This window comes from Ips typographus, linkage group LG1 (genome assembly GCF_016097725.1).
Source record: "Ips typographus isolate SLU linkage group LG1, UJ_Ityp_2.0, whole genome shotgun sequence".
NCBI classification, from domain to species: domain Eukaryota; kingdom Metazoa; phylum Arthropoda; class Insecta; order Coleoptera; family Curculionidae; genus Ips; species Ips typographus.
The window spans coordinates 6868608-6885067 of record NC_138422.1 but is presented as its reverse complement, the minus strand read 5'-3'; the positions used below and the strand labels follow the sequence as shown (position 1 = coordinate 6885067).

General features: G+C 34.6%; 1 protein-coding gene and 1 long non-coding RNA gene across 6 annotated transcripts; one reads left to right on the top strand and one right to left on the bottom strand.

Annotated features, from left to right (window-relative positions):
* Positions 1 to 1939: 1939 nt before the first annotated feature.
* LOC145736837 (uncharacterized) lies at positions 1940 to 4334 on the bottom strand. Of its 3 annotated transcripts, XR_014180125.1 has the most exons (4): positions 4061 to 4334; positions 3594 to 3627; positions 3250 to 3380; positions 1940 to 3189 (listed from the first exon to the last, which is right to left on the bottom strand). It is a non-coding gene; the product is annotated as an uncharacterized LOC145736837 (long non-coding RNA). The 3 variants fall into 3 exon arrangements; XR_014180129.1 differs by lacking the exons at positions 3594 to 3627; positions 4061 to 4334 and adding an exon at positions 3435 to 3570; XR_014180124.1 differs by lacking the exons at positions 3594 to 3627; positions 4061 to 4334 and having other exon boundaries at positions 3250 to 3560.
* Positions 4335 to 5285: 951 nt separating this feature from the next.
* On the top strand, positions 5286 to 16220 carry bur (GMP synthase burgundy). 3 transcript variants are annotated; one of them, XM_081996019.1, is made up of 12 exons: positions 5286 to 5437; positions 7919 to 8035; positions 8635 to 8821; positions 8875 to 8992; positions 9051 to 9342; positions 9609 to 9840; positions 12505 to 12664; positions 12725 to 12869; positions 12925 to 13154; positions 13251 to 13557; positions 15278 to 15466; positions 15526 to 16220. In XM_081996019.1, the coding sequence occupies exons 2-12, from the start codon at positions 7937 to 7939 to the stop codon at positions 15625 to 15627; spliced, it is 2061 nt and encodes a 686-aa protein (XP_081852145.1). In that variant the 5' UTR covers positions 5286 to 5437; positions 7919 to 7936; the 3' UTR covers positions 15628 to 16220. The 3 variants fall into 3 exon arrangements, with proteins under 3 accessions (XP_081852145.1, XP_081852144.1, XP_081852143.1); XM_081996018.1 differs by lacking the exon at positions 5286 to 5437 and adding an exon at positions 5526 to 5546; XM_081996017.1 differs by lacking the exon at positions 5286 to 5437 and adding an exon at positions 7636 to 7785.
* Positions 16221 to 16460: the final 240 nt, after the last annotated feature.

Sequence of the window (16460 nt, the reverse complement as noted above, 5' to 3'; positions counted from 1 at the left end):
AATTAGTTCTTCAGAAATGCTCTAACCGAACTTTACAATATGTCCGGCTTAAAAAAATCAAAACTTCTATCTTCTTGGCATTGATCTGTTCAGTATCCACTCCCTTTACACCCTTCACTTCGCGGACGATCAGATAGTCATAGCGCAAAACAAAGAAGACCTCGAATTTCTGACTTGAAGACTTTTCAAAGAATACGAAAAATGGGGACTACCGATAAACCGTACAAACCCCAGTCAACAATAATAGAAGAAATCGAATGCAGGCAGTTAACATGGTATGGGCATGTCGAGAATGGCCGAATAAAGACTCTCCAAACCAATACTCAACTGGGTGCCAAGTGAGAGGAGAAAGAGAGGAAGGTCAAAACCATCTTGGATAGAAGGCATCCAAAAAGCAATGTCTGAAAGAAACTCGCATCCAGGACAGTAGAACGACAGGAGAGGCTCACCCGTGTTTGTAGTTTTGGTGCACACCCAGTAACCAGCATAGTCAGCAAGGTTATCTTCACTCGATGAGAATTTAGATGAGCATGATGAGGTCCGCTGACGAGTATAAAAGATGCACCGTAGCTCGACTAAACCACCGAACTCTGGGGTCCTCCACAGGGTGAGGTCACTGGTCTCCGGTTGTAAAAAAAGAGAAGGATTCTCTAGCAACTTAAAGTGACCGTTAGAACCCTTAACCCTATCAGTTTGACTACTTGGTCCTTTGGTCACACGGTACAAGAACACTGTGCTTGAAGCTGCGTGTCACCCTTCATGCTATAGCTGAAGGGCTGAACTAGACACCCCCTCCCCGTGCATCTCATGAAAACGTCGTCAAGTACAGCATTAGTGGTCCTTCTAATCTGGTGGTAAGAATAACCCCATTTTATTGACTATTCAGTTTTATAATAAACGAGGCTTACCTGTGACAAGAGTTGTTTCTCTACCATCCCTGACGTGACACTAAACGTGACACTATACCTATGTGTATATGAATTGTTTATCAGACTTCTGGATGAGTAGGAAAGAACAGGAAAACAAAAATTCCTTCTGGAATACCTTGATCCCATTGAAATTAAACGGTCAGATAACCAGAAAGTAAACCAAAATAAATTGAAACGAACTAAATTTATGACCTGTTACGAGATGCACGCGTGCTCTGGTGCATTCCGTTTACGGTTCACTTGTTGCTCCCGGCGCCGAATGCTTGACAAAAAGACGACGTGCGAGGTGGTCAGGAGGGCCAAGGGGGAAACACCGGCACGCGCCACGTGGGACCGGCGTTTCTGTTTATGTTCAACTGTTTTTACACCTCTTTTTCCCCCCCGACCATCCGGACTACTGTTAAGCCACGACCAATAGCCGCGAGCCATTTCAATTCGATCTCTCCTTTTGATTGAGATTTTGCCGGCGTGGTGAATTGATGGCGATCGTAAGAATAGCAAATTGGTTTGAGTGTAATTCAACCGTATAATTGTAGTGATTTAATAAGTTTAAACATATGATTGAGTGGATATATCTCAACGGTCTAGCATATTTTGCAAGTTTTAGAAATAAATTAATTTCAAGTTATAACGTTGTTTAGAACCCATAGTGTAGAAGCATTTTGAAATGTAGGAGATCCTAATAAGTATGTAAGGTTCCAACCAGGACAAATGGTAGTTCCGTCATATACAGGACATATGGTTGTTGCGTGACCATCTGACCTGATCCAAACATCTACGTAGAGTCTGTTAAAGAAAGTTTCAATAAAAGTAAAAAAGTACAACCTTCTGTTTTAGACAACTGTTTCTATCCATATGCAATAATTATTTTTGAATTTTTTAGGTTTGCTATTGTATTTGGGACTCACTGAGACCACTCACTCACACCAAAAGATGTGAAGAATAAGAGGTACTTTCTGGGCCAACTGCCCAACTTGAAAACCTTTGTTAACAAATTCAAACAAAAATCATACTTTTTAACTTTTTATGAAAGCACAACCAGAGAAAAACAATATGATTGTGACCCTACAGCCTGATCATACTGACAGTGCCTACTGTTGGAAGCCGCTCAAATCATTCTTCGTTAAACTCAATGTTTAAGGATTTTTGAGTGTTTAAGCACAGTCGCTTCTGGCGAATTTCCAGTGTTTTTATTTGCAACTGGGATTGTGGTCTGCTGAGAGATTGGTGACTAGGGGAGATACCTAGGAGAGGGCTGAAACATCTAAATTTCTGAACTCATAGCAGAGGGCTGGAACACCTGTAACCTCAGTAGAAAAGTCATTGAAGATAAATTACAGTATTCAAGTTATGGGATAGATTCGCACTGAGACTGAGAAACAGAAGCGTTGCGGTGTGATTTCTTAAAAATAACTCAATTATATTAGAAAAATAGTTCTTCTTCTTCTTTCAGCAGCCCTTTTGCATACACTCCTGGACATAGGCCTCAACTTGCTGCTTCCATTCGGATCGGTTCATCATCTATCTCTTTTATAGCAGGAAGGAAATGGCACCAGATGATAATTAAGGAAAAACACCACAAGATAATTAAAGAAAAACAATTACCTGAATAAAATAGAAAATTATGTCAAATTTAATTTAACACCTCAATTCTCGAATTCAACATTTACTTACTATAATTTGTTATTTAACATAGAAATCATTTTGCTTGATTAAACGAAATTTGTGTCTCAATCACTGAGGAACGCATGTTTTAATTGAGGCATTTATGGCTTATGCAGTTAATTTTATAACTGCATTGTTAACCGTAAGTATCATTTAAGGTGCTAAACGTAACAGATTAGCATCTGTTTCGTGAAACACACCCTCTAAAGTAGAGTGACAGGGTGCATTATCACATACTATCACAAGATCCTGCAGATGGTTTCCCATATCTTCTTATCTTTGAAACAAAGACTGCATCCATTCATTTGCCAACTCCCTGGTAAACGACCCCTTCTTTTCTGCATCATTACTACACCAGCAGTTAAAATAGCATCAATTAAGTGAACATTGGTAATTCCTCTTCAACCAGTTAAACTTCTGCCCCTAGTTCGACGACAAAATTGATTGAAGTTTGTCTCATCCATCCAAACAATTTGTTTGCCTTCTTGAACAAATTTGTTTAGTTGCCGAACGTATTATGCTTTTTTTCTCTTATTTTCAGCAAAATTCATTCATTCGTCTTCACCCATGATATGATAAGCCAAATTTCTTCTTCCTGTAGAAGTTTGGGTTTTACCCCGCCTTTTTTAAATGCTTCTCCTCTGCCCAATCTCACCCAATGAGATCCAATCCCCAAAGTATCCGCTAGGATCACCCAATGTTCACCTTTATTTGCGCATTCTACGATTCGTCTTCTGTCTTGATTGCTGTGTTGTTTGTACTTCTTCCTCACAAGAATTTCACTCCCTGTTAATAAAACACGATATAGCGGACATTGGACTAAAGGATTCATAACGTGACATTTTTGGTAAAGTCGGTGTCGACAAGGAAACATTTCAACTATTGAATTCCGGATCATTGAAACCCAGCAAATGGCACAATTGTCTTTAAATTCCATTTAGATAGTACGTTTAGAGCTATATGACTTAACTTGACAATAGGTATCAAACTTTTTCTTACCTGGGATAGTGCTTGACTTTTATGTATCAAATACCTAAAAAAAAATAAATGTTATTGAATAATATGTTAGAATTGAGGGGCTTCCCTCTTATACCAAACTGAATTACATTATTTGATATACTTTCTGAATTACACTTGATGTTTGATGGTTTCTGAATTACAGTTTAGAAATGGTGTAGACGGTTCCGTCCTCCCCTATAGTAAGATAATATATAAGATGGCAGTTCAAAAAACATGAAATTGTATTAAACTGATATTTTAATTTAATTTTTGTATCGTCGGTAATAATGATACCAATGCTAAATTTCAGGAAGTTAAACTACAGAACCTATCAAACTGACTATTAATTTCTATAATAGACTAAAACAGAAAACTATTATTTACTGCGGGTTCTGTAAATGTAAATTACTAAATTAGTACGTATATTCGTGGAACGAGAATGAACAATAAAACCAACTTAAACAGACCATTCTCTCTATGCCTTGAAACTCGTCAGTGTTAATTCCATGACGTCCCATTCTGGTTAGTCGACTTCACCATTTGCGACTGCGACTGGCTGCTATAACAGGATATTGCAATCTACAGGGGGCGTCGACTAATGGAAATACATCAAGGCTCCCATGTAGTCAGGGACGGCCCTAGAGACGGACTAAACTCTGTCAGTTACAGCAAGTTCTGAGTTTGAAAAATTAAATCAGTTTTTGTTGTGGTATATGTGTATAGAGAGATCAAAAAGTGAGTTGTTTTTTCTGGTAAAAACTCTTGATAAGCCCGGACCTGAACTAGTAAAACAATGAAATGATTAAAAAAAAATGTTAATACAAACATTTCATTCATTTCTGTAATTATTTACAGATAATTGAAGAACACATACCTATTAAGTTTTAAATCTGGCCTGTACCGCCGAATGGACATATAAATAAATATTTAATAACTTTCTGCACTCTAGGCGCCATCTTACGAGTCGATTGTCAGTTAAGAAGAAAACTGCTAAATGCAGTGTGTTACTTTTTCAGGGAATTACAGAGCACTTGTCATATTTACAGGATTAGATCGTGACGTCATCTGTTTGCTCTTATCCAATTTTTTTGGAGATTGTGAATTCAATATTGATTTAGTATTGTTTTAGTAACATATTGACACATTTTGTTATAGCTTGGCTACAATTTCTTGGACAATTTCTTATTGCTGTTAAATAACAAATAATGGATGTTTTTACAAAAGGCTAATTAAAAATAATAAACGTATTTAGGATTTAGGGGTCAGTGTGTACAGTTTAGATGTCGGGGCAATTACGGCTCTGGTTTTTATTCCAAAGCAATAGCATTTTTCCAAATATTACCTGATTATCAGTTTTTTTTTGTGACACCAAAATCAAGGGTAATATCTAATAGCTCATTATTTTATAATTACATTTGTACATACAGAGACTGTCTTGAATTAAAACCTGTAACCAGAACTTTGGGCCAATTTGACCCTGGTTTTTAATCTAAATAGTTGAAAGTTTTTTAATGCCTAAGCTCTTTCATTATCTTTTGACATTCTCTCCCTCTTATAAAAATGGAAAAAACTTTTTTTGCCTGAATTATGGTATAAAAATATCACAAGAATATGTACAACCCAAATAGTGGTTTTTATGTGTCCTCCAAAAGATGTGTTTAACTCTGTCAGTTTGTCAGTTAATCTCTCTCAGTCGATAATTAATTGCACTGACAGTGACAAGTAAAGTGACAGTGTAGTTTGACGTAACTTTCGTCCGGTGCCAGTAATGTGAAAGCAGGGTTTTTCTTAAATAAAAAAATTAACAGAATTCCTGTTAAATTGTTACTGCTTCCAAGTTTCACGTGAGTTTAGTTTTAATTTTACCTCTTTCGTATATTTAGTGTAAATTTATTTAGCGGTTTGCTTTACTTTTGCTTCTTTTGTGCGGAAACTGCCATAAGGGCGATGAGTGTAGGTCATGGTACTCTGCATCAAAACAGTATTTTTATGTATTTGTCTAGCTTGCATGTGATTTTTTTGCTGCATTCTATTCATTGCAAACATTTTAGAGCTGATTATTGCAGTACAGGTACTTTAGATGGGTTAGATTTTACAAAATTACTGTATTTATCAAAGGGTAGTTTGGGAGACATTAGGCTCGGTCAGTGCAGTAATTGCCTATTGTATTGATGTTTTACATTGTAAGAGTTGCTATTAGTAAAAACCTTATTATTTTTTTAATAAACTGGGTTTATTACTTAGGTAAAGTTTTAGGTTTTTTGAAAATATCATAGTAATAAGGTCTTATTAAGCAACCTAAAGATGGGTAGCTGCAGAAGTTTGAACTTTAGTTAAATACAACTTCAAATATTTAAATCTTAATATAATTTATAACCTAACCTGACCTTTTCTAATGGCAGCAGATTAAGTGATAATCAATTATTGATCATTTACAAACACAGTACACTTTTTAAGCCAGAGTCTTAAATTAGCAATTTCATTATCTTGAATATGTATTGAAATATAAATTGTTTGTGTTGAAATAAAGACTGTTTTGTTCTTTTCAATTTGGTATTCACCTCCACTGTGGACTTTACATAGAAAAAATAAGGTTCTTAACTTTATTTGGTAGTTTTTACTTTTTAGGTTTTGAAATTTTTTGGTAACAAATTCCAACTCAGAACAAAAAGGATGTTACAAAACTGAAATTTAGACTCACAACAGACATTTTAGTCACCAATTCATCACGGTCTTGTTATGCCATTATAAATAGGTAAACCTAATTCAGGTTATTTTTATTAATTTAGGAAACATTAAGAAAAGCTATAGTTTTTTTTAGTCAGCATTTTTGTTCACCTCAAAGCCTCACTTGAATCCTTGAGTGGCATTATTGGCACTTAATGTGGATGTATGATTGTCAGATTACACACCATTTTAAACACATCTTTGTATATCTTTTATTATTAAACAGGCAGGTGCTACAGAGAAAAAATACAAAACAGAAGAAAAATGTTCTAGACAGATGCCATATTAGAGTTTTAGTTTTTGAAATATAGTTTGTGCAAAATTTTTTTGAGATTTGGAACATAAATTACATTCTGAAATGGAGCATGTTTTTTTAGGAGTTATGACTCCTTTAACCACTCCTGATTTTTTCTATGGGGTACCACAGAAGTCTAAGGACATTTCTCTGTAATTATTCTTCTATTTAGAAAGTTTTTTGCCTCTGGTATTTTTTTCATATCTCCTCCCCTTTACAACTTATTTCAAAAAGATGTAACCAAACTTACAACAGCAGGATTCTTCTGTTTTTTTATTTTCTAATACATTTCTCTTTTATAATGAATTAATAAGGTAAAGTGTTGGAAAGGGACAGTTTTGGTAGAGGACTATTATGGAATGCTTTATGTGATAAAACTCAAAATCAATGTAAAACAACTTTTACTGTAGAAAGAATGGGGACTCGGGTATGAATCTAAATATGTATGAAACATATGTAATTATTGAATTAAAGTAATTTTCAATTAATATTCATATTGTTAGTTTAGTGTGTGGGTAAATTGAATGTCCAATAATCTGTTTCCAACACACTACACACTTGAGTTTTAGTTTGCTGATTATTGAATTATTGTAAATGTTATGAATCATCAAGTTAATGTTGTGTAGTTGATTATTACTTTTACACTCAAATTTTGGTGTTCCATATATCAAAAAGAATCTAAAGATTGTAAAGTAAATAATAATTATTGAAAAGTTGATACAGAATCTTTGTACTAGTATATAACTCAAGTTCGGAAATTATACTATTGGTCTAGTTGTTTATTTCTGTTCAATTGATTTGATTCGGATCAATAATTATTAATTAGATAAGAACATTGAATTATTCCAGAGGATTTTGTGGTCATTTCAATTTTTTACATATTTTTATTATTATATACTGCAGGGTTCTTTACAGTTAAGTGCAAACAGCAAAGTACAGTAAACTGTAATATCAACAAAAATAACCTTTGGTCATCAAGAAACTTGTGCCAAAACTGTACTGTTATCCTTGTCGCCAAGTTTAAATTTAGAATTATTCCTATTAATGTTAAATAGATATATTCTGTTGACATTTGCCTTGTTCTGTGGTCTCCTTATTTTTTTTTGACCTCATTAAACAAGGGCGTCTCTAATGTATAATAATGACTGAGTTATGAACTTAAATCTACTGGTAACTAGCTATTAGGCTGTTATTTAATTTGATTTGGGTGTTTTTTAGATTCCTTTGTTAACAGTTTGTTTTTTAACTATTTTTGTGAGTGTTTGCAAACTAAAGTGACTAAAGTCATTTTTTCCATTTTTAGTGTTGCTGGAATAGAGCTATGCACAATATAAACCCTGAAGGACAATATATGAACGCAAATGTGGGGCACAATACTGAGAAAGTATGCATTTTGGATGCGGGTGCCCAGTATGGAAAGGTTAGTTATAATGTTATAAATCTATATAAATCTGAGTACTAACTAATCGTAGATAATCTGAGAAAAATGAAAAGAAAAAACACTTATTGAGCTGTTTTTGCGTTAAAATTCAGCACTAACGTGGAATTGTTACTATTGACAATGTAATGTAACCAGAAGAAATTCCAATACAGATTTTGGATAAAATCTACTAAAATGCTTTTTAATTATTAAAAAATTCAGTTTTATGTTTAAATTTTGTCAAAGCAATTACCTATTGGTCTCACGGCACTTGTAATCTGGTTGTGTATCAACTTGTAAATTTGAATCTGGAGAAATAAGAAGGCAACTGTAGTTATTACAGACTTTGTTGCTGATACAACCCTCCTAAAGTAAATAGTTTAGGAACAACTGGAGTATGTTGAGTTCATAGTGCTCTAGCTACACCTACTCTGACATGTCTTAATTTCCATGTTTTTAGGTCAAAGTATTTACCTCAGTTTTATGCTGTAGTAACACTGACTATCTTCTTAGAATAAGTTAAAATGAGGTAGACACTGTAAACATTCACGCCAAAAATTCGTTTTTTACATGTTCTGCTAACTTATTGTTATTTTCAGGTGATAGACAGAAAAGTCAGAGAGCTAAATGTGGAATCTGACATTTTGCCCTTAGACACTCCAGCATTTAACATAAAGGAAGCATCTTACAGGGCTATTATCATTTCTGGGGGTCCTAGTTCAGTATATGCTGAAGATGCCCCCAGATATGATGCTGATATATTTCGAATAGGAATTCCTGTTTTAGGTAGTGACATCTTAATTCTTGCTTATGCTATGATTTAAAACATTTTATTACAGGTATTTGTTATGGTATGCAGATGATGAATAAAGAGTTTGGTGGTACAGTTTTAAGAAAAGAGAGTAGAGAAGATGGTCAATTCTCAATAGAAATCAATACAAAATGTTTACTATTTAAGTGAGTGTTTGTAATTTAAATCACTGGAGGTTAGCTATATTTTTAATGGGGTTTTTAGAGGCTTAGATAAAAACCAAGAAGTTCTGTTAACTCACGGTGATTCAATAGATAAAGTAGCAGAAAGTTTTAAACCTATCGCCCAATCGCAGGCCTTCATTGCCGGCATTTGCAACGAAAAGTTGAACTTGTTTGGAGTACAGTTTCACCCAGAAGTTGATTTAACCGTCAATGGAAAAGCAATGCTTAAGAACTTTTTATTTGATATTTGTGGATTAACTGGAAACTTTACCATCATGGGCAGAGAGGAGCAGTGTATCAAATATATCAAAGACACTGTTGGGAATAATAAGGTGAGTTATTTTAGTTATTCGGTTTGTAACATGTTTATTTTATATCTTCCACAACTGTATAATACAAGTTAGTTGGTGGTGGAAGTGCGGGAAAGTGTTTCTTAGTGCGTAAGAAACCACTGAAGATTCACTTCCAAGATTATTAACAAGTTGACATCAAGTGCAAGTTGCCTCTTTACTGCACTTGTTAATGTCAAACCTGACATAGTTTCTTACTCTATATTCGTGACGATTGTACACTAGACTTTGTTTTTAATTAATTTCAGGTACTGTTGCTAGTTAGTGGCGGAGTGGACAGCACAGTGTGCGCAGCGCTGTTTCATAAAGCGCTGCGTCAAGATCAAGTGATCGCCATCCACATAGATAACGGGTTTATGAGGAAGAATGAGAGTGCAAAAGTGCAGGAATCTCTATTGAAACTTGGACTTGACTTGAAGGTAATCAAGGCTGCTGCTACTTTTTCTGAAGGCACCACCGTGGTTCCAATAGATAAAGAAGGTAAGTTTTTGTGGTTACTTAGTATTTATTAAGACATTTTTGACCACATAGTCAAATTTGCTTTTAACATATTTAAACTGCTGGTCAAATGTCAAATCATTAATTGAAATGTTTTAAAACCTGAAAAAGATCTTACTGGAATCGATTAGGGTTATTCATAGAGAAGATATTCTGGTGTGCTAATTGCAAAATATCTCTTAAGCTAGAATATACAAGGTTATTTGCGATTATTTGACCCAAAAGATGGTGACTAATCTATTCAGTCTCAAAAAAAGTTTGATTTTGATTCCCTTTATCCACATCTCTTGGTTTAGGTTCTGCAACGTCATTGCCTACATTTTTATCAATATTATTGTTAACAGCATTTCTTACAAAGCAGGTGTTAAACAAAATGCACTCTGTAGTAAAGCAAGTGTTACTTATTGCCTTATAATAACCTGTATTCTGTTTTCTAGTTATTTCACATATTGTATATGTATCTAAACCTTAGGGGCACCAATAAATTGAGATTAAGAAGAACGTTATGTGGAATATTTGCAGAAACATTACAGTTGTACTTTCACTTTGAAATTGTTAGAGACATGTTATCAAACCATCCAAAATGCAGCATAAAGAAAAATCAAAGAATTGTATATACATATGAACTAAACAACACTTACAACCTAACTATTTACATAACTAAATTAAATAAACAATGTTTATTAGTCAACTTACAATACACAACTCTAAATTCTATAAGGAGCATACCTAGAACTCTTCGTCACACTTACCTTCATTTTCCGACGACTTCGGATCGTCTCGTCAATCCTTGGATAATCCTTCTTCACCTCTGGACATTTGGCAATTGTCACTTTTTTCGTACAGTTTAAGCCAAACGCCTTGTCAGACCCTTGACGTGCAATCGTTAAGGCCATACCAGGTCTATTTAGCCACCCTGACAACTCTTTCTTTTCGTCCCTGACAGCATTTCGAAGAGTTTTCCTTAAAACAGGATCTCCTCTAACAATGTTACCGAAAAATGACGACTCACTTCTAACTGTTGCCAAAAGCGATTTTCCATCTAGTGCCCTCAAAATCAGGCACCAGACCTCAACAGGGAGGACTGGATAAATTGCAGTGCAAGCAGCGACAAGTGGTACTAGACGGTACATGTTGATGCTGGAGCAGTCGAAAGAAGAATGGTCGTTAGGCCAGTAGAGCCCTTATTTATACTAGGGATGTGTGCGCGCAAGCGTGACAGAGGTGGGGAGATTCAAGCTGGCATGTGCGCTAATCCATAACGCTATACTATCGCTAAGAAGAGTCAGAAACTAGGTTTTATAATAATACCATGTATGGCAAACAACATATTACAAGAGGTGATATGTCATGAGATGCTTTCCTACAAAGAAAGAAGGAAACAACGGACTAAATTTAATCTTTATTAAAAATAAAAAAATATCAAATATGTTTTTGTTTCTGTAACTACAACATGCTATAACAGGTATCTGTTAAACTTAACACTGTTTCAAACGTTTTTTCTTAAATTGTGTGATCTTGTCAGTACAAATGGAAAGAAATAATAATAATTACCCCAGTGCCGCTATTATGAATTTATTCATAATGTATGGAGAATGTGACCGAATTATCAGCCAAACGTGCAGAAAATTCAATGAAATCCCTGGTACAATGAGGGTTTTAACAGGGACCAAAAATAATTATTTTTTTCTCTTAAAAATGCCTGGATAATTTAGATTCATCGGTCCAAATAATGTTTGAATGGAATCGAGAATTCTCTTGATTGCGGATAATTAGAGCTTCACAAAACTGGGTCCTTTGTTGGTGGTCTTCACTGAATTCTTGTAAATTTGTGATCGTGGTAATTATTTTTCTAATATTCTTTGGATCGATGCATATGATAAACCCAAATCTTCATAGTATCATCATACTAACTTCAATTTCTTCATTAGAGGTTACCGGTTTTTTTAAATTTCGTGGAACTCTAGTAAATCCGAGATTAATCACGTTTTCTTGAATTCTTTTAAACTCTAAAATCACCCTGTATTTACATAGGTATAATCGTATACGTCAATTAACGTATGATGTCAAAAGTTGACCCCCTGAACTCAAAAATAGTAAATCTATAAAAGTATTATTAACATAATCGTAATCTACGTAAGAAAGTGCCTTAATGATGTAAAAGCTATTTTCACCAAACTCTCATAATAACGAAAATTCAAAATTTGACGATTACAAAAAAGCAAAAGACGATAGCGAAATTCTGCTTGCGGTATCGAACTCAATTTCTTAAGTTCTGGCAATTTCCATATAAAAACAAGTAAATTAGGCCACCCTGTACACCGAAGTTTTCAATTTATACAGTTGGGAATGCATTTTGATATTCGATAATTCAAAATAATCTTCTGGAACGAATTGCTTATGGTGGAACCAATTGCTTATGGTGGATTTGGATATTGGAGCCTTTGCAGTTCGTTAATCTTTCTTTTTAGTCCTTTCTGGTGGCATATTAGTGCTGCATCATTTGCATATTGTAAAAAAACGTGGGTACAACGCGAAAACCCCAAATTTTATAAATATTATAAAGCAGACCCAATTAATCAAAATATTATAATGTGTATTGAGTATTCGTTATACCAATATTCCTAATGGATGAATTATTTTTAGGAAACACCAGAACAAGGGTTACAAAAATGTTATGCCACACGTCCAATCCCGAAGAAAAACGAAAGATTATTGGCGACATATTTGTTAAAATTTCCGATGAAATCATTGCAGATCTCAAGTTAAAACCCGAAGAGGTTTTATTAGGTCAAGGCACTTTAAGGTATTTTACTTCAATATCGTCAGCAATTGTCCTTTAAATAAATTAATTTGCATTCCTCAGGCCCGATTTGATAGAGTCAGCATCGTGTTTAGCCTCAGGTAAAGCCGACACCATTAAAACTCATCATAACGACTCGGGTCTGATTAGGAAATTAAGAGAAGAAGGCCGAGTGGTGGAACCGTTAAAAGATTTTCATAAAGACGAGGTTAGTTTTCCTGAAATGATACGTAGATTGGAGGAAAATAGTTTCAAGTTAATAGGTGCGAACAATCGGGAGAGATCTAGGCTTACCTCAGGAAATCGTAATGAGGCATCCGTTTCCCGGTCCTGGATTAGCCATTCGGGTTCTTTGCGCTGAAGAGCCGTATATGGAACGAGACTTCTCTGAAACGCAAGTTCTAGTTAAGATCCTAGTTGAATTTGATCAAATGCTTCAGAAGAAACATGCCTTGCTCAACCGGGTTGAAGCTGTTACGACCGATGAAGAACGGTAAGTTTTACACTTGTTGCATTGTACCGTTTTAGCATCTTGCGTTACAACCTTTGAATTTTAGTTATTTTAATGTTATTTTCATTAATTTTATAGACTGATTCTCCGGCGGATATCCTCAAAACAACGTCTAGCGGCAACGTTACTTCCCATCCGAACTGTGGGAGTACAAGGCGACAGACGTTCCTACTCGTACGCGGTGGGCGTATCCAGTGAGCGAGATCCCGATTGGTCGGATATGGCGTTCCTTGCTCGGTTAATGCCTCGCGTGTGCCGTAACGTTAACCGAGTATGTTATATTTTTGGGGGCGTGGTCAAGGAACCGTTACCAGACGTCACTCCTACTTATTTGACCAGTAACGTGCTGGCGACACTGAGACAGTGCGATGACGTTGCCATGACGGTAAGTTAAATTTTTTTAATCTGGTGTTATTATAATTATCTGTCGATATTTGATCTTCCTTGCTGATTACTACTGGGTTTCATCAAAAATTATTATCAGTGAAAGTGTGAAAAGTGAAAAAAAATTATCAAAGTACTGCAGGTCACAGGAGGTACTATACTTAAAATAGTTATTTACGGTATTTAGGTCTGAACGAAGAAGATTACGTTTGCGTCACAATCACCAGCTACTTTTACAGCAATAGCTGGCAACATTGCGATGCAAATATGTGTCAGATCCTACAACCCAACTTTTTTGTGTTTTATTTGTCGTGGAGTTGTGTATACTTCAATACTCAGTGGTTTATATGAAAATCTCTACTGGTCCTAGACTATTGAATTGAAGGAAGGGAGTTATCAAGAGAAAAGGACACATAATTTGACAGAAACCTGTTATTGTCAACTAGTTCTGTCACATTCTATCAACGCTTCTCTTGGCAATTCTACTCCCTGCGTTCAAGAGTTAGGGCTCTGGTCCGGACCATGAGAGATTGAATCCTTCGTATTTCAGGCAACCCGCAATGCACCATTCTCGTGGTGAGATTTTCACAGGCTCCTTAAAAATACGATCACAAGGCAGATTTGACGACCTAATTTCACATTTTCCTTTAATTTTAAATTTGCCTTCATACAATCAGTATTATTGACAGTTGTTCGAAATAGCACGGCGATATATTAATGATACTTTTGAAAATAGATCCTACGAGTATATTTTGATATATTATTATACATTATTTATTATTTTTTTGATTATTAGAACTTTAGTTGCGTCATAACTCAAGTTGAAAAAGCTCAACTTTTTCAAATAGTACGGGAGTTTAAATCACACTTTAAAATATGTTGACAATAAACTACAATGTTGTCGTCTTTTCCGGTTTTCCTGCTACCGAGCTATTCCGATCGTGTTATCTCACACGATTTTTATACGTCTCAAAGTGTCAAAGTTAATAATACATAATGTCGATAATTGAGAAATAGTTTATACTTAAGATCCTAGTAATTACTAAGATCTTAAGTATGACAATTGTCCACTTTGGTCAATTAATAGTGTTTTAGTGAAGCAGGTTGTTTTCTTAACCTTTTTTTTTAATAGTGTGGTTTGATAAATTTAAATTAATAAATACTACCAGCAAAAGAGAAAAGCCTTGCATATAAAGGAAAAAGAGCAACAAAAAATAAGAAAGGCTAAGAATCCGTTATAAAATTCTGACAATCTTGACAGTGATGAATGAGAAAAAAGCTAGTTAACCAAGTTACCAATTTAATTTTATGTACCTTTTAAGGTGCGGTCAATTACTAAACCTTTTATTAATTCATTGTTTCCGTAAGTTAACAAAAAACTTTTTGTTTAAATGTTTTTAAAGTCTAACGCCCCTGGTTAATAGTAATAGTCAATTACAATTAAAACAATTACCAAAAGAGCTGTAGACCTGATTTTTTAATAAAAAAAAATCGTTTAACTGGTCAATTACTGGCTAATCTACCCTATCTCGGATTTTTTTTTGTATTTCCACCAAAAAAAAGTGCGATAATTGAAATTGATAATAATAATTATTATATGTTATTTTTATAGTATTCATTATTAATACTACGGTATTGAAGATTCCCATCTTTCCCCTTATCTGACAAAATTCTGCCGAAAATTCTTAAATCATTGTCTTAAGTATAAAATGATATCACAGGTGCTGCAAACATCTGGGCATATGGCTTCAGTAAGTCAGATGGCTGTGATCTTAATACCGCTGCACTTCGACCGCGACCAGGCGTTAAGGATACCATCGTGTCAACGGTCTGTCGTTATAAGACCATTCTGCACACAGGATTTCATGACCGGTACTGCAGCATTGCCTAGCAAGGAACTGCCTGTTGAGGTAAGTTTTTTGTTTCATTAAGTTTACGTTGCTGCAACGAAAAGATTTGTGTCGCAAAGGTGGTGCAAAAAATGGTCCTGGAAGTCGAAAAAGTGCCCGGTATCTCTCGAGTACTGTATGATTTAACCTCGAAACCTCCAGGAACGACAGAATGGGAATGATTGCGATTTGGATAACTTATCGTGGTCGGCAGCAGATTTGTATAAACTGTGAATTTTTTTTTATTATTATTGTGGTTAAGAACCAACAAATCGGTCTGATTTTGATTTCGAAACTGTTCATTATCGTCATCAGTGAATGTTTCATTAAATTATTAACTTTTGTTTAAATTTTATCGCACTCTTGACAAGCGGTGTTGATTGATTGTTATAGTTTATTTGCGTAATTTCTTTGAGCGTTAAAATTTTTGCTATTTCACTTTAAAAAAGTCATTGTATTGATCCTATATACTAAAGTTATATCAATTGCAAATCACTACATCTGTTTGAAATAATTATTTGTACATTTTCAATTTCTATGCGTATAAGAGCGATTATTTTGCCGCGTTGTCATGGACATTGGGGTACCGAAAGTACAAAATCTACATTGCTATTGTTTCTATTCCTAGTTTAAAACCGTCGATTTGTCAATGACGCTAAATCGTTGTCGATTTGTTAATATTGTTTGTTAAAATATTTATTCTACAGTTTTGTTTTTACTTTGTTAGGTACCCTACTGCAGTTTTTGAAGCTAGAAATAAAGTGTACAATTTTGATTGATGCATTTTTATTTGCCAACTATACAAAGAATATTAGTTTTCTCTTATGTAAAAGCTGCAAAGGTAAGTTAGGTAGGAAATTCTGTTTCAACGTGATCTTATACAGGGTGCTTATGAATTGTTGTCATAAACTGAAAGGAAAGATAATATAAATATATGAATATACTCTCTTCTTCGAGATATACGATGTCAAAGTTAAAAAAATCTTATTTTGTAAATGTCTTTGAAACCTTTGGT